The sequence below is a fragment of the Pogona vitticeps genome, chromosome 6 (genome assembly GCF_051106095.1).
Source record: "Pogona vitticeps strain Pit_001003342236 chromosome 6, PviZW2.1, whole genome shotgun sequence".
NCBI classification, from domain to species: Eukaryota; Metazoa; Chordata; class Lepidosauria; order Squamata; family Agamidae; genus Pogona; species Pogona vitticeps.
Window position 1 is genome coordinate 38,007,049 of NC_135788.1, and position 17,952 is coordinate 38,025,000.

General features: G+C 42.3%; 1 protein-coding gene across 1 annotated transcript in view; it reads left to right on the top strand.

The window, feature by feature from the left end:
* PLEKHA8 (pleckstrin homology domain containing A8) overlaps nt 1–17,952 on the top strand; it is a 38,587-nt gene that overhangs the window by 12,067 nt on the left and 8,568 nt on the right. The window contains exons 2-11 of the mRNA XM_020780335.3: nt 1,274–1,390; nt 3,209–3,364; nt 5,736–5,827; nt 6,587–6,745; nt 8,063–8,103; nt 8,473–8,576; nt 9,436–9,592; nt 13,528–13,613; nt 14,543–14,601; nt 16,422–16,552. Coding sequence (XP_020635994.3) covers nt 1,274–1,390; nt 3,209–3,364; nt 5,736–5,827; nt 6,587–6,745; nt 8,063–8,103; nt 8,473–8,576; nt 9,436–9,592; nt 13,528–13,613; nt 14,543–14,601; nt 16,422–16,552 — 1,102 coding nt within the window. The remainder of the gene's footprint in view (nt 1–1,273; nt 1,391–3,208; nt 3,365–5,735; nt 5,828–6,586; nt 6,746–8,062; nt 8,104–8,472; nt 8,577–9,435; nt 9,593–13,527; nt 13,614–14,542; nt 14,602–16,421; nt 16,553–17,952) is intronic.

Sequence of the window (17,952 nt, forward strand, 5' to 3'; positions counted from 1 at the left end):
CCAACCTGATAGGTTCAGGTGTCTGTTGGTTAGCCAGAACTGATAGGTTCAGGGTCTGTGCTTCAAGTTAAGTGTTCTGTGTGAACCAAACTGTATGCATGTATGAATGAGATTAAGCCACGTTACTCTATCTTATTCACCTGATCATTTTATTTTCCTGTGTGTGATTTAAATAAACCTTATTCTTTTATTTGTTTAAAAATCCATCCCTGGTCTGTGTGACTTCTTATAGGGAATGGTTGGTGGCAGCCTAGTTAACGTGTGGCAGATCCCAGTAGGTCTGGGTTTGTCACAGGCTGCATTCCAATGGTGGGGGGTGGGGTGGGGAAACCTCCTAATGCCATTCTTAGATCCTTCTTTTTGAAATGCACTTGTATTGTACATACATACTTGAATTATAGAGATGCTAGTGTAGGCATCCTTCAGTCTCGAGAGACTATGGTAACGTGCTTTGTATGGAGGACATCGAACAGCATCTAATGTGGTGGAGAAGGCCAATTTAAGAGTGACAATCCCTTCTACACTGAAGACAAATACGATCTGTCCTCTGTCCAACTCCCTGATTTTGCTTCGACGCTGTATGCGAAGCTGGAGTGTCCTATCCAGATCATGAAGCCTGGATAAAATAATATGGAGGATAGGCTGTTACCCAAGCAGCAAATCCCCCCTTTCCACATCGCTGAAATAGTCCAATGGAATGGCAAGAGCCAATACAACTGGTTCCAGCGACGTTGCAGGAGTTGCCAGAATGACACGAACTGCCTCCGGGACTCCGCCTCCGGATTTTGCCTCAAAGTTAACTTCTGAAGCCTTTCCCATCAGTGGATAGTTTGGCAGTGGAAGTTTTGAAATCGGACTTTTTCTTCTAGATGGGCTGCCTTCCAAGGCTGATGAGCCCCACCTACCTAGCCTGCTCCCTAATAGTGCAGAAGTATGATCCTACCCCTAAAACCTTCCTGCCCGCCCCCTCCCCAGGTGTATGCAATGCTATTTGGCTTTCCTATTTACCAAATTAGGGTCAAAAATAGAACCAGAGAATTTTGCTTCTGCTCAGACTCATTTAAAGCTAAAACCCCGCTCCCTCAGACCATGCGGTCAGGGAGAACAAAGGTCAGCCTAGAAGAAAATACTAGAAGAGATGCTAGTGTAGTTCCATTATTTATGCAACATGTTTTGGCTTCATTAGGACTTTATGTACAAACAGTATGTAAATACATCATATACCTATATAGTTCTTCTGGCCATGGTTTAAAATATCTCATTCTGTTTTTAGGCTGGCAGCCTCGGTGGTTCCTTCTCGCAGGAGGGGTGTTATCCTATTACGACTCACGGGAAGATGCTTGGAAAGGCTGTAAGGGAAGCATCCAGATGGCAGTATGTGAAATTCAAGGTAGCTAAAAGAGACAAGGAACTGCAATATGAGTTTTCTTGATTACTAGAATACGGTGGCCATTTCCATTTTTTTTTATCCACAGCTTCATAAACCAGCTTTAAAAACTGTGGATTTAATCCACAAACTTCCTCCTCTCCTAGCTTCTTTGTTTCTCTTTTAGCTTTGTCATGGAAATCGTAGCTTTCATAGAGCTGCCGTCCATCATTATGTATGAGCTCATAAACTCTGGCATCATGTCACTTAACAAACAAGGATTGCTACATGGTGTACCAACCTAGTTTGTTCACTGATATTAGGCAAATTTTCTGCTCCATATATAGGGCTGAAAAACTTAATGAAAGCCAGTTTTTGTGGCAGAAAGAACAAGGCAGGGATTGAGTGTATGAATGCACTGCTTGGTTTTAACATCATTGATGTTTAAATGTGGACAGTGACCTCATTTGGATATAAAATACCTTAGTTTCTTAATTATTTATCATCTATTATTTATTTCATTTTTATACTGCCCATCTGGCTGAAAGTCACTCTGAGCAGTTTACAACATGTATAACCAACAGGTTTAAAATACAATTTAACAAAAGAAGAAATAGAAATAATAAAATGCAAATAAACAATACCATCAAAATATAAAAATAGATTTACCCAAAACATTCATAGCATTTAGACACGATGTGGATGATTTATAATTATTTTATATCTCCAGAGTTTGCATGCATTGATTTTTGTTAAGCACAATTAATTGACTTGTTTCACAGCTGATGTTAATATAAACTTATGACATAATGTTGCAACTTAATTTTGATACATAATCTTAGTATAACTTTTTCAAAAAAAATCCCTCTTTAAATACTTTCTACAAAATGTTCTGTCTTTACTTTTTTTATGTATTTATACAATTTTCTGTGATACAGGATTGCATTCAGTGGCCAGAGTTGTACTGGTCAGTTACCTTGGTTTAAATACAGTGTCTTAAACTGTGGCACCAAATGGCTGCTCATTAACATGTTGACTTGTACTCTTTATCATGTGCTGGTCAAGTGAATTGATGAGCTATAAGATATCCAAGTAGTAACTTGTTACCTAGTGTCAATTTACTACTGTGATTTGCAATGAGGTTGGCATAACTAACCAATAGGAGTCTGGCCATCAGGTGCTCTTGAAATGTTAAAAAATGAGTAAACAAGTAATTCAGGTGACAACACACACACCTCAATCTCTCATCCCTTTTCTTCCTTCTATGATAATTCACAACTTCCTTGGGCTGAGTCTGAAACCATGGTCCTGGTTTAGTTTGGTCTTGGTATGTGGTACATGGGATGTCACTGAAAACTATGATAGATGAACCAAGGGTGTCTTCAGTTGTTGCACACCAAATGGAATGAAGGAAATGGGGAGTGTGTGAAGGCCAAGACTTTTGTGTATCTCGGCTTCATAAACTAAAATGTGTTATGTTCAGGGCAGCCCTACCACTAGCCAGCATGAGGCAGCATCTTCTTGAATTCTGTGGGCATTACCTTTTGGGGCAAGATAGAACCATGTACACCACATGGTTTGCCTGTACTCCTGAAATTAGCCTCCTGCTCCAATTGGTCGGGGAGAATATTTGCCCATTGTTAATGTTAAGGTAAGATTCAACTGCCAGATCAGTTTGCTTCTGTACATGGAATGAGTGGGTTAGAAGCAGCAGGCAAGATGTTGACCTTTGCCTCAGTCAGCAAAATGTCTTAGATTTAATCTAGTTCTTTCTTAGCCAAGCTAAGCTACACTACACCTTCATGAATCTATGAGTGTACAGGCTAACTCTGTTGATCTTAGTTCATCCTACAGATAATATGCGGATGGATTTGATTATCCCTGGAGAACAGTACTTCTATCTGAAAGCCAAGAATGCAGCTGACAGGCAAAAGTGGTTGGTTGCCCTGGGAACTGCCAAGGCCTGCTTGACTGACATCCGGACGCTGAAAGAAAAAGGCAAGCAGTCCTCCTAAGGGCATTACTTACCAATTATACTTCTCAGCTCCAGAAAAACAGGACTTCTAATATTTATATTTCAGTTTTCTCAGTTATGGAAACTGAACAATAAACATACGTACAGTTGTGCCTCATTTAACGATTGCCTCGCTTAACGAGGAAATCGCTTGACGATTAGTTTTTTGCGATCTCAAAAACGATGGTTTAAATGGGAAAAATCTGCTTCACAATGATCGGTTCCCTGCCTCGGAACCGATTTTCGCATTACAATGATCTAAAAACAGGTGATCGTCGGCTTTGAAAATGGCCGCCGGGTGTACAAAATGGCCCCCCGCTGTTTTTTAGGACTGATTCCTCGCTTTACAGGCAGCGAAGATGGCCGCCTCTATGGAGGATCTTCGCTGGATGGTGAGTTTTCAGCCCATTGGAATGCATTGAAGGGTTTTCAATGCGTTTCAATGGGCTTTTTTATTTTGCTTAACGAGGATTTCGTTCTACAGCGATTTCGCTGGAACGGATTATCCTCGTTAAGCGAGGCACCACTGTATAGTGTTGTTTTTTAGGGAGTGGACAAATTACCGCCTCTTTCAAGGTGGTAGGGACCACTCCCTCTCTCAAAGAGGTGTTCACGGCCTCCTGGACCCAGGTGCGAACCCCCCTGGCTGATCTTCCAATTAGCCAGGATGGGCAAGGATTGAGCTAAGTGATGGTAGAACAGACAGATCCAAGCACCCTGTCCACATTCTCAGGTCTCAACAATTGAAACTCATCCAGTAATACTTGACCTAAGTATGGCACACTGGACACATCCTCTGATTCTGCAGTAACTGTGGAGTCCAACCCACTGCGAATCTGAGCGATGTCCCCCTCAAAATGAATGGCAAACTCATCACAGCGAGCTGATGAGCAGTCTGGGACCTCCACCGGATTTCCCGGTTGAAGAAGATCCCGGACCACCCAAAACAGCTCTGCTGGATGACATTCTGAGGAAGCAATACGGTTGGAGAAATATTGCCACGAAATAGGCCCGATAATGGGCTCTGAGTCGTGTTTGATCGGACTCCCAGTGGGATTTCCTCCACCTGCGCTCCAGCCGTCTCCCCTCTCGCTTCATCGCCCACAGTTCAGAAGTATACCAAGGAGCTGTCTGGGCTCTTTGTGCAGGGAGAGGGCGCTTAGGCATGATCGTGTCAACCGCCCGGGTCATCTCCCTATTCCATAGGGTGACCTGAGCTTCGACAGGAGCACCAACCATATCAGATGGGTAATCCCCCAGAGCATTCAGGAATCCATCTGGATACATTAGTCTCCAAGGGCGGATCATCTTAATAGTTCCCCCACCCTTGCAGAGGGGAGAAGTAGCTAATAGACTAAACTTGACCAGGAAGTGGTCTGACCATGACAATGGGGTCACAACCAGCCCCTCCACATCCAAATCACCATCTTTCAGTCCCGTTGAGAAAACCAGGTCCAAGGTATGGCCCTTCTCATGCGTCAGGCCGATGACATGTTGAGACAGCCCCATGGTTGTCATGGTGGCCATGAAGTCCTGAGCCGCCCCAGTCAAGACAGCCTCAGTATGAATGTTGAGGTCCCCCAGCACCAACAGCCTGGGAGTCCTCAACACCAGGTCCGAGACTACCTCCGACAGCTCAGGCAGGGAGACTGTTGGTATGCAGCAGGTTGGGCGGTACACCAACAGAATCCTTAATCTGTTTCGCAAGCCCAACACACAATACAGGCCCTCGAGACCTCCTCTCAAAGGGATAGGAAGCCTGGTCAAGGAGATAGAACTCCTATAGACTATAGCAACTCCCCCTCCCCGACCCTCTGAGCGACCTTGGTGCCGGACCGAGTACCCAGGCGGACACAACAGGGAGAGGGGGACACCACCCGCCTCTCCCACCCAGGTCTGAGTAATGCACGCCAGGTCAGCACCCTCATCCAGAATTACATCATGGATGAGGGCAGATTTATTTTGTACTGACCTGGTGTACTGGACTTTTGTTTTGTACTGAACTTGCAATATCTTTTACCAAAAGAAGTTTATAGAATCATAGAATAATGGTTGGAAGGCGTCTACAAGGCCATTGAGTCCAAATCCTTCCTTGCTTTTAATCAAAGTTGGTGTAATAAATCATGTTGACTTAGTACCATGTTTGTCCCCCCCCCCCCAAGTTTTCCTTTTATATTCAGCTTTCAAAATGCTGAAGAATGTGGCTATGGGGGCAGCTATCTAAATTGTATATCTTTGAATTATCTGTTTAATTTTGAGAGTTTAAGGTGCATTGGATTGTAGTGGGTCATAAATTTAACAACAGTGTGAAGTTGTTTTGGACAGATGCTTGTTTATGTTTTGTTTAAAATTCAGAGTACACAGAAAACACAGAAGCACTGAAAACTAAAATGGCAGAACTTCGGCTGTATTGTGACCTCCTCCTTCAACAAGTGGATAAAACAAAGGTAACTGCCATGTCTAGTGTATCACAAACCTGTAGTTATATAGTGTTGAAAAATACCATTTTCAAAAGTGCTGCAGCTGCCGTGCATTTGTACATCACTGACAATAATTCCAAGCGGACAGCTATAAAAGGTATATTTCACTTTAAGCTTTAGTGCCAGTATGTTTTTTTGTTGGCTGGTGTTAAGGTTGATTGTACTATATTTCCTCTGTTAGGAATTAATTTGTTAGATGTCTTTTTATTATTACAGTAGTATTGGTTTAGACTTAGGTTGTATGTAGCTCTGGATACAATTAGTAAGAGCCGTAGTTGTACTAGAAAGCACTAATACTATCTATAAAAGAATGTCTTACATTCTGGGTGATAGGAGGAGTTCCTAGCCATGTATCCACCTGCCTGCACTGCTAAAATCTGTGACAGTCCTAATCAGAGGAAGAAACAAAGCCTTTTTGGCTGTGGCATCCCAGGTGTGAGACTTCCACATCGGCTTGCCCAACATCAGTCTTTTTGTAATTCTAGTAGTAATGTGGTTTGTATTAAGATTTTGATGTGCGTTTGTAGCATTGTGAACTACTGACGAATTTCGATAAGTAACAGAAGTACATTAAATAAAGTATCTTGTTTTGGTAGGTGTGTCCTTTGTGCTGGAAAAAGCAAATCTTTATATTAAAAAATGTGACAGGTCTCTCAATATAGTGGTTGTTAACGCCTAGAAATTCATGTAATGCTGAGAATGGTAAATAATCTTCTGATCTTGCAGAACCTTGTTAAAATGGAACCACTGTTGAAATCCACCTGCACAACATTCCTGAAGACCCTTGAAGAATGTATGCAAATTGCCAACGCAGCCTTCTCGTCTGAGTTGCTCCATCCCACGCCATCTGGATCCCCACATTTGGCTATCCGCAAATTAAACAAGGTAAACGGAAGTAGCTTCCGATGCTGCTGTGGGACCCTCCACCCCACCCCTTTCCTCATGCGCAGAGCAGCCAGTTCCGCAGTGAGGGACACACTGTCGTCTAATGCATCACTAATTAATTGGAGCAACGTACAGTTTGCGTGTTTTGAGTTGTACAAAATTTTCAAAGCTCTGTATATTAAAAAATGAGCAGTGGTGGGCCTCAAGCTGTCAGTGGAAGGATTTTAATACTTAAGCCATTTGTGAAATGTTGTATTTGTTTTTATAAACTACATTTCTACTCCAGGTCTTTGTAGCAATAAATGACGTTTTAAAAGAGTATTTTAAAAGGCACACACAGTCAGATACCAGGATTTTTTAAAACTTGGAATACAGATAAAACGAAGCAGCAGAACAGCTCAAACAAAACAGTAGTAAAAGGCCATTATATCTGGGAGACCAGTATGACTCAAGATCAGAAGACTGGCAAAAAAGTCTAGTCATTATGGGTTCAGCAAAAAGCTTTTGGTATGTGGGCTAATCCAAACTGTTTCATTCCTGTCCCTTAGGCCAGTGGTCCCCATCCTTGGGCCTCCAGATGTTCTTGGACTACAACTCCCAGAAGCCTTCACCACCACCTCTGCTGGCCAGGATTTCTGGGAGTTGAAGTCCAAGAACATCTGGAGGCCCAAGGTTGGGGACCACTGCCTTAGGCAATGATATTGTTTTATTTTTAATGCAACTTCTATTTTGTTTTCAGTTCTAGTATCAGGCCCTTGTATCTTGTATTAGGATACAAAAGAAATTTTTTTCAAAGTAATTTCTGATGTAACTTTTGCAAAATTCCCCACAGAATTCATTTAAATAATGTGTTGCCATCCTGTCACCACAACAACCATGACACTACAAGTACTTTTTAGAAGAAACTTTTTTTTTTAAAAAAAAATGGATAATTAGAAAGCTGTTGCTCATTACTCTGTGAGAAGAAAGAGCCATCATTGGCACTTGGTAAAATATTTCTAAAAGGTTACTTTGCTATGCTCTTGGTTTCAAAGGAAGCACATCCTTTTAGGGTACTGTGCTACTTTCTGACTCACTGTTTCCAAATCCATTACTTCATCCTATTAGTATGGATTTTATCCTCTTTATCTGCCTTTAATGGATTCGTTATTATTTTCTCCTATGCTGTAGACTTCATATTCTCAATGTTAAGAATATGAAAATATTTTGTTATGGTCGTGTTCTATTTTTTCCCATATTCCTTGAATGTATCTAAGATGAGTTACTGAGCATGTTGCCAGTGCAGTGAAATTTTTAATTCCTTCCTTTCTCTTTCAGCTAAAACTTCCCAGCCTATTCAGCCACGGTGTAGCAGAAAGGTACGCCACACTTCTTGTTCTTCATTCAGCTTTTCAGGGGCCCTTTCATAGTGAGGCTGGCCCAGTGTTGCTCTTAGAAACAGCAGACAGAAAAAGCACACAGCAGCTGCTTTCAACTTATGTCTGCTTTAAAGACGTAAGAGATAGACACGTTGGGCACTTGAGATTATAGTTCCTATCTTCCCTGATGTTGGCTGGGGCTGATGGGTGTTAGAGTACAACAACATGTGACAGACTACAGGCTCTTCATCCCTGTTGTGAGCTGAACAGAATGGATTTTTTTCCTGCCAAAAATCCACGAAAGAAGAGCAAAGCATTTGCCTTATTGAACACTTGTGGTTCTTTTCTTCTGTTTTTTTTTCTTCCCAGGCAGATGGAACTAAAGAACTGTGAAAACGGATCTATATATGCAAACGCCAACCTTCCTGAGCCAACCCTGATTGATAATCAGACCCCTGTATCTATGAAACCTGGTGAGATGGACCATAAAATAAACGTCACAGCTAAATGATGGCAATGCAGAAGTTCAAGGCAAATGGTTTTCCCTGTATTAGTATATATTTTTTTTACTGATGTGTCCTAGATCTAATGATGACGATGGGATGTGTAAATTATTATTTGATCTTAATTTAATCGGTGGTTTGATAGAATTTCAAACCCACTGTGCAGAAAGATGTAAGGAGAGAAGAATACAGATTGACTAGTCCCACCTGGCAGAGCCTGTTGCCTTTTCTGTGTTGGCCCCACATTCTCTGTCAGCCCGCCCACCACTCAGGTAGTCTACCCCTTTTCATGGCTGGTTTTCCACCTCTTTTCTTCATCCTCATCTAAGCCACAGCGACCCATCTACTGGATTCCTGCATTGAGCAGGGAGCTGGAACTGATGGTGTTATAGGCCCCTTCCAACTCAATTATTCTATGATTCTGTTATTCTATACTGTGGCTGGGAGTACAAAAAAGGGGGGACTGGAAAACAGACTAGTGTATACCTAAGCTCAGGAGGTCCAGCCATGGAGAGTGATAATTAGACTGGTTTTAATGTCTTTTGGGAAAATCCTCTAAAGCTGTCTTTTATAGTTGGGCTTCTAAGATCATAGATACACTTGCCCTACATCCTGATCTCTTTCTGGATTTCCTTGTAACAGTTAAAAATTTTTTTAAAAAAGATGGGGGAGAGAAGAGAATGAATGGGTGCAGACTGCGACCCATCCTGAAGTGCAGGATGCTAGTGAAGGGGTAATATAAGGAAGATAACATTTGCATCGTTTGTTTTAATTTGGAAGTACCTCATCTATTCTACTCTTTTAAGATTTATGTTCTTTTAAATCCAAGGTGGGAGCAAGAAAGAAGGAGAAGAGAAGCTGCTGCCAAACAAAGACAATCAAGACCAATCGTTAGAGCCGGCAGGGAGTTCCCTGAACAAATCAGCATCACTGAAAGAGGAAACAAACAATGATTTTCCAACGTTCTTCAGCGCTATGAGCATTAGGTAGGTCTGCAATCTGGCTGGAACCTATATAAAGAAACTTAATCAGTGATGTGGCAGGGTAAATACATTTTCCATGTTCTTCAGCAAAGCATGTTATACAGTATTTCCCACTTCTTTAACTCTAGTTTATGCCAGAGAAAAACATCTATATATAAAACAATACTAACAATATATAAGATTGGGGGGTTGTTCACACACCATATGTCTTCTGAACATATAATGCAGCCCATCACATGCTTGTGTGCAGGTAGTAAATGTGATCCAGAGATCATGAATAGAGATCTATGGTAATTCATATAATTGCCACAGCTGGAAAAAGTAACACTGGGATAATGGAAATTGTGCATCTTCTGATCTATCATTTGTTAACATTTTTCCATATAGTATGCTTAGGTGATTTGGTCTTGTTTGTAGTCATGCTATTTTTTGAGCTGGCCTCAAAACCGGTGCTTAATAAATATCATGATCCATGAAGACCAGGTTTGCCTGCATGGACATTTTGCTGAGGAGTTTGTTTTTGCTGGGATTTATTCCCCCCCCCCCCACCGCATGGGTTAGGAGGTGGGGCTTTCCCTCCTTAAATGAGTGTGTGCCAGGACCGTGCGAAATCCTCAAATTCTCTGACTCTGTCTCTGACCCTAATATGGTAAAGAGGAAAGCCAATTAGCATTGCCTACACTGGGAGGCAGGAAAGTTTTAAGGGTCGGATCATACTTCCACACTATTAGAGTGCAGGCCGGGTAGGTGGGGCTTGTCAGCCATGGAAGGCAGCCCATCTAGGAGAGGGAAAACTCCAATTTCAAACCTCCACTGCCTTGCAGCTATATCCAGTCATGGAAAAGGCTTCAGGAGTTAACCTAGAGGAAAAATCCAGAGCTGGAGTCCCAAAGGCAGTTTGTGTCATTCTGCCAACTCCTGTGACGTTGCTGGAACCAGTTGTATTGGCTCTTGCCTTTCCATTGGACCATTTCAGCAATGTGGAGAGGGGGGATTTGCTGCTTGGGTAACAGCCTATCCTCCATACAACTTTACCCAGGCTTCATGCTCTGGAGAGGACACTTCTCGATACTGAGCATGTTACCATAATCTCTCGAGACTGAAGGATGGCTATGATGGATCCATTTTTCTAAATATTTTCCAAGAGTGAAAGTTAGAGCATGTTCTGATAGATGCTTGCAATTCGTTTCAGCAAAGAGCTGTACCAGAAAAGTGTAATATTTTGATGGACTCTTTAAGAGTCTTATATACCCACATTGCAAATGCACAGAAATTGTTGTCCAGATCTTGTGAGATGCATTGGTGCCGACTAAAAGCAGGGTCAGAGCAGAAAAAGTTATATTCTGAATAGAGAGTTGATTACCTCTTCTTTTTCTATCTGTCTATTTTCTAGACATCTTACTTGTCTTTAGAAGGGAAAGAGTGAACAGCTGAGCTAGAAATTGTAGGCTAAGAGACATATATGTTTGTGACACCCTCTCAAGAACTACAGGTCGCAGAGTTTCTTGTGCCAATGTAGGAAGAAGGATCAGCTGTTTGATGAAGAGGCATGATGAGACATGTTCAGGGTTTTACAGTAGACTTAAACTGAACATACGAACATTTTCGTAGGACCTAAAGATTTCTGGGGTGGGGGGGAAGGGAAAAGAAAAGAGGAGGGAAATACCAAGTTGCAATTAGATTTCCCCTCCCCTCCACTGTCCCTCCTTCTTCCCCCTTCCCTCCCACCCACCCATTCTCATTTGGAACAGTGCCAGGAGAGTCAGGTGAAGGAAGAGGATATGTGATGCGTTGCAAGTGTCCTTTTACGGTGCATCTCTCAGGCAAGCAAGGAAAGAAAAAGCCAGTGCAGATGATTTGTAAGAGGTGGAGGAGGAAGGGGGAAAGATGCAGTGCTGAAAAAACAAAGAGCGATTAAGGGCGCTCAGATTGGCTTTAGCCAAAGAGCAGAGGAGGGTGGGCTGCTCCCTTTGGACCTTAAGTGACAATGACAAGAACATAGCAGAGGAATAAAAAGAAGGTAAAACGATAACAGAAATTATGGAGGGAAGAGTACATAGATAGAGCTCTGGAGCAGCCGCCGCCAAGGGAGACTCTGGAGGTGGAAGAACAGCAAGACAAAGTGGAGGAGGTGAATGCTAACGAGAGAACAAATACAGTGGTGCCCCGCATAGCGACGTTAATCCGTTCCGGATTAATCGTCGCTATGCAAAAACATCGCTAAACAGATAAAAAAACCCCATAGTTTTAATGCGTTCCTATGGGGCCCCAATCTCACCGTTCAGCGAAGGTCCTCCATAGCCGCCATTTTCGCGCCCTCGGTAAGCGAGGGCAGGGCGCGAAAATGGTTGCGGCGGCCATTTTGGGCGTCCGGCGGCCATTTTGGAACCGCCGATCAGCTGTTTAAAAAAACATCGTGAAACGCTTACCAATCATCGCAGTGCGATGTTTTGCCATTGAAAACATCGCAATGCGATCACATTAGCAATCTGAAAAAAACAGATTGCTATGCGGATTCGTCGTTAAACGGTGCGCTCATTAAGTGAGGCACCACTGTATAGTGGAGGAAGCACCATGGAAAGGAGTCCCAGTTAGGAGCAAAAGAAGACGACAACACTGGTCACCAATGGAGCTAGAGAACCACTTTCGGATTCTTGAGGAGGAGCCTGACAGACAGCATGCAGAGGAAGACATGCATGCAGGAGGATAGGAAAGAGGATGAAAATGAAAAATATGATGGAACCCTCTTTTGGTGCAGAAAATGTTGATAAGCCTGTTTTGTCAACAAGAAGGCTAGTGTTGCCGTTGAAGCAGAGATGAAATATTTTACTGTCGGCGTCTGCTCAGTCAGAAGACCATATACATTCTATAGTGAGTTCTACCGAGGATGCAGGGTTGCTTTGCATTGCAGTGTGTGGAGCTGTTGGCTCTTTACATGTTTTTTTCACTTAGCTGGCAAAGCTAGCTGTTTCCCCGGCACCAACTGCTGACAGTACAAACCTCATTGGCTGAGCATAATCTGCCTTTACAGGGTTGTTGTTGTTGTTGTTGTTTAGTCGTTAAGTTGTGTCCGACTCTTTGTGACCCCATGGACCAGAGCACGCCAGGCCTCCTGTCTTCCACTGCCTCCGAGAGTTTGGACCAATTAATGTTGGTAGCTTCAATGACACTGTCCAGCCATCTCATCCTCTGTTGTCCCCTTCTCCTCTTGCCTTCACACTTTCCCAATGTCAGGGTCTTTTCCAGGGAGTCTTCTCTTCTCATGAGATGGCCAAAGTATTGGAGCCTCAGTTTCAGGATCTGTCCTTCCAGTGAGCACTCAGGGTTGACTTACAGGGTTACAATTCTTACATCCCCTTAATCGTTTTGACACTTTCTTTATACAAAATACGAAACTTTGATGATCCAAACACTCCATATGATCCAGAACCTTGAAAACTGTGGTTGCCAGTCACATGGAAAGCTTCAGTGTGAAAAAGAGACCCTCTTTTAAAGATTATCATTCTCTATATCTGGAGAATGATGATGGAAGAGTGGGGCTTGCAACCTCCTTGCCCCTCACATGCTCACCATAACGTTATTTAGAATGCTCTAAGGGGTCTTCAGTCTTTGGTCCCTCTGAAAGGCCCTTTGTCCTTTGTGAGTTTTTCCAAACTTATTTAGCATAGTGGTTCCCAACCATGAGTCCCCAGATGTTCTTGGACTACAACTCCTAGAAATCCTGGCCAGCAGAGCTAGTGATCAAGACTTCTGCGAGTTTTAGTCAAAGAACATCTGTGTTCCCAAGATTTGGGAATCACTGCTCTGGCAGCATTCTCGTCAGGAGACTCAGTAATATAGCTTGCGATATAAAGTGGGATTATTCTTCTTGGTACCTCTACCTGTAGTGACATAGGAATTCTTAATGAATTTTTTTGTCTGCATGTTCTTTTCTCCAGATTTAGTGATATCATACTTGCTGAAGATGAAGGTATACCTACAGAGGAGTTTCTGCGATCTTGTTATGAAATCGTACCGGTACTGGGTATGTGTGTTTCTCTGCTTTCTCTGTGACATTTGTCATTGCCTGTCTTCCCTGCAAACAGAGCTGCAAACCACAAATTAGAAGTTATGGGCTATTACTAGATTAGAATCTCTAACTTATTTAAACCACAGTTTGCTGTTGCTTCTGAATCCAGAAAATGGCTTGTTTCTCTGGCTTCCCAACTGCACAGCTTGAGACAGAAGCTGATAAATGGGGGAGAGGGAGGGAGAGGGGACAGACCAGAAATGAAGAAAACAAACTGGTTGGTACTTTCTTTCATTGATTTCACAGGTTGTCCACAGGACAATGCATGGCTAAAACAAGAGGCTGTGGCGAGTAGAAACTATGGCTTAGCACAAAGAGGAGACAATCAGAGTACAAACAAACAAGCTTAATTTCTCAGATATTTGAGCTGGTCCTTGTTTCACTGAGAGTTGAAAATCAAAACTCCTGCCTCCTTATTCTGTATCCCATTTGCTAAACTGCTATGCAACTGACCAGCTAAAGCACTTTTGTAAGCCGTTGCTCTGTGGACAGATTTTCTTTTTTCCCCATTTTTGCTCCTGAGAGGATTCAAATCCATGACACATTAATATTGAGAAAACATTTTCAAGTTCAGATTTACAAACACAAGTCAGTGGGCATGGGAGCATGGGCGGTCTGGAAACTGTAGTCCGGAACACTAAATTTTCCAAGTCCTGATCACGTTTTTCTAGATGACAACTACAGCGGATGCTGGGGCATAAACAGTCTTGGGGGAGAGGGAATGTTTTCTTTCTTCTGAAACAATAAGGGATCTTATGGTACTTCAAAAATGAATGAATTTTATCTGGCTGAGGTGTTCACGGGTTGCAAACTTGTCAGCCTTTATGTCACAGGACTCCTCACAAATGACTAACCCAGATACTCTCCCCATGAAATTCTTTCAGACAAACTTGGATCCAAAGTCTTTGCTCCTGTTAAAATGGATTTTGAAGGTAACATCAAGGTAATAGTTTCCAAATAACAATTCTTAACCATAACTGGACCCAGGCTTAGTCATACTTAGAGCAGATGCCTTGAAATCAATGAGAATTAAAGAAATCTGCTCTTTAATATCATCCTTATTCAGTCATGATGTCTATGTTAAGTCAGCCCTTCCATTATTGCTTTGCTCACACATATCCACCCACACAAGTAACAGGACTAAAGAGATTCATTTACCCATGAAGGCTCACCCCCTGAGTCAAAATACAAGGAAATGGATGTTTTAGATCACTTGCTGTTACCAAGATGGAACGGGTCTCCTTAATTCAGACCTGTTCCTTTTGTGTGAGCAAAATGACAACAGGAAGAGGGTGGGAGTTAATATGCGCTTTCCTTTTCACATTGAATAAACATGCTAGCTTAACAAATGAAATCCAGTCTAGTGTAGGGGTGGGGTGTTTTATTTCCCTGGTTGCTAAGGGTCAGGAACAAATAATGTTGGAGATTCTGGCTATCAGAGAGCTTCTTTTTAGATGATCTATTCGGAGTTTAGTGGAGGGCTCGCTGTTCTTTTCATACAAGCAGAAGAGCTTGAACAGTGTATACAATCAGTGTGGCTCCTGAAGTCATTATTAATAGCTAGCACTTGCAGACCTTGGCCTCCGGTTCTTAGAGTGTCTCGCACACTTAATCGTCTGAGGAACCATCTGCTGCTTGTGAGATGGATGGAAGACTGTTCGTCACTTAGACAAAATGTTACCTTTCGATAAAAATCCAGAAAACAATCCATCCCACAAAAGAAAAATAAAATATAAAATATTTATATCATTAAAATAGCATGCATGAAAAGCAGCAGTAGTTTAAGTTGGAAATTGTTTAAAACAAGCCCCAGAGACCAAAGTGGTGATCCTTTAGGAGGGAATGGCATAGGGGCAGAGCCACCATTGAAGCAACCCTGTCATACCTGTCCAGGGGCCTGGTGGACCTAATGGCAGACATACGTATAAGTAGAGGACTGCACACCCAGTCTTAGGGATTAAGCAGGTTCATTTAGATGTCGATGGTCCTCCTGAATGCAAACTGTTCAGAGCTTTAAAGGTAACTACCCGTGTATCGAATCTTCTTGGAATCTCACTAGTAACACTGTAGCCACTGCAGATGAATTATTTGCTGGAATCTATAAAGATTCAAGTAAAGTGGTGCCCCACACCACGACGATAATCCATTCCCCTGAAATCGCTGTTAAGTGAAAACATTGTCCAGTGAAAACAGTTTCCCCATTGGAATGCATCGAAACCCATTTAATGAATTCCAATGGGGAAATTGCCTCATCATCCAGCGAAAATAACCATAGGGGAAGCCATTTTCCCAGCGCCGATCAGCTGTTAAGCATGGGTCCGGAAAACACAGGGCAGCCATTTTACAGAGCCGGAAAACATCATTGTCTTGCGAACAAATGGTTTGCGAAGCACGGACCTAATCGTCGTCAAATGAAAATCCCCCATAGGAAACATCGTTTTGCGATCGCTGTAGCAATCACAAAAAAGTCGCCGTCCTGTGGATTCATCGTACAGTGGGGTCATCGTCTAGCGAGGTACCACTGTATCTGCATTCCATACTAGCTGAAGTTTCTGAACTGTCTCCAAAGGCAGCCCTATGGACACTGCATTACAGTAGTCTAATCAGGATGTAACTGTGATGTAAATGACTATAAACAGATCTGCTTCTTCTGGATAGGACTATAACCTGCAAATCAGCAGAAATTGTTAAAGTTCCACTCTTGACAATAGGAGCTTCCCTGGATAGTTCAAAACGTGTGGTCTGATTCTCTGTCTCTTCCAGAAAATCAATCAGAAATATATAACCAACAAAGAAGAATTCAACACCCTTCAGAAAATCATCCTCCATGAAGTGAAAACTGAAGAGGCCCGGGTTCGACACTCTGCTACAGAGGCTCTCATGTGGCTGAGAAGGTAAGCTACTTTGGAATAAGACTGAAATCATTACTCGGACAGCATCAATAACAGAGAGCTATTTCTGCCTGAAATCAACAAACACTTATTTCCTGTGTGTACGTGTGTGTACGTGTGTGTGTGTGTGTGTGTGTGTGTGTGTGTGTGTTTAAACTAGAAGTATAGAATAATACAAGCAAGGGAAGTGCATTTAACCATTAGCAATGCCTGCAAATACTGCCCAGGACTAGCTTCCTCTGGGCCTCCTTTCCTGAGTGCTGAGCTTGACTGTCACACTATACTGAATGAAGTGAGATAAAAGAAACAAACAGTAGTTGTTCAGAGGTGCTCTGAGCCACAGCTTGGAAACATCCAATTTTTACTACAATGCCCAGTATCCTTCAGCTTTGAGGCAACTGTGGTGGTTTGAGAGCTTTAGTCCAAAGAAGCACCTCTTCGAAGCTCTCCTGTGACTTTTGCCTCCAAACCTGAATTGTTGGACATATCAAGACCACTTCCTGGTGGGTGGCTCTTATCCCTCATAACAATTGCTCTCGAACTATAAGCTGAAGCAGAATAACAGTCCACTTTCTACACCGGTGGCGATGTTGCCTTCTTCCCATCTACTCATTCCATGGTGCTGCATCCATAATTGTGAGTGTCACATCTTTGCTGTGGATGGGGCGGCGGAAGGTGTGGTTCTCCTGACTGGGACATATTGATGGTGGCTTTCTTGTTACATCCCGTTCTTTATAACTTCATCTTTCCTAAATTTAGTTGTGACTTCTATGAAACGAAGTTAAAAATACAGGCAAAAACAGAAGATCACACGTATATGTGAATTTGACAGATTGCTGACTAGCTATGGATTAATGAAATACAGCATTAAGAGGAAACTAGAGATTATTAGTCACCTAGCACATTATAATAATAGGTGAAATCCTTAAGAAGACCTGTAGTCAAGATACCGCTTGGGTCAATTTGCACTGTCTTTTTAATGTATTTATTTATTTATTTTGGGCTGTGATATTTTAAAATATTTATCAAAATATTGGCAAACTTGCACATAAATGAAGGAGTGTTGTAGTGCTATAGATCAGCGGTCCCCAACCTTGGGCCTCCAGATGTTCTTGGACTTCAACTCCCAGAAATCCTGGCCAGCAAAGGTGGTGGTGGAGGCTTCTGGGAGTTGTAGTCCAAGAACATCTGGAGGCCCAAGGTTGGGGACCACTGCTATAGATGAATAATGGTAAAAAGAAAAAGGTTTTCTTTTGCCCCCATGAATCATGTTAATAAGATTTTTTTCTTTTTCTTTTTAAATCTAGCATCATTGGGTTACATAAAAGAGTACTATAGTGATATAACAGTGAAAACCTTATTTTTAAAAAAGCTATGTTCCCACATTTAGGATTTATTTGTTA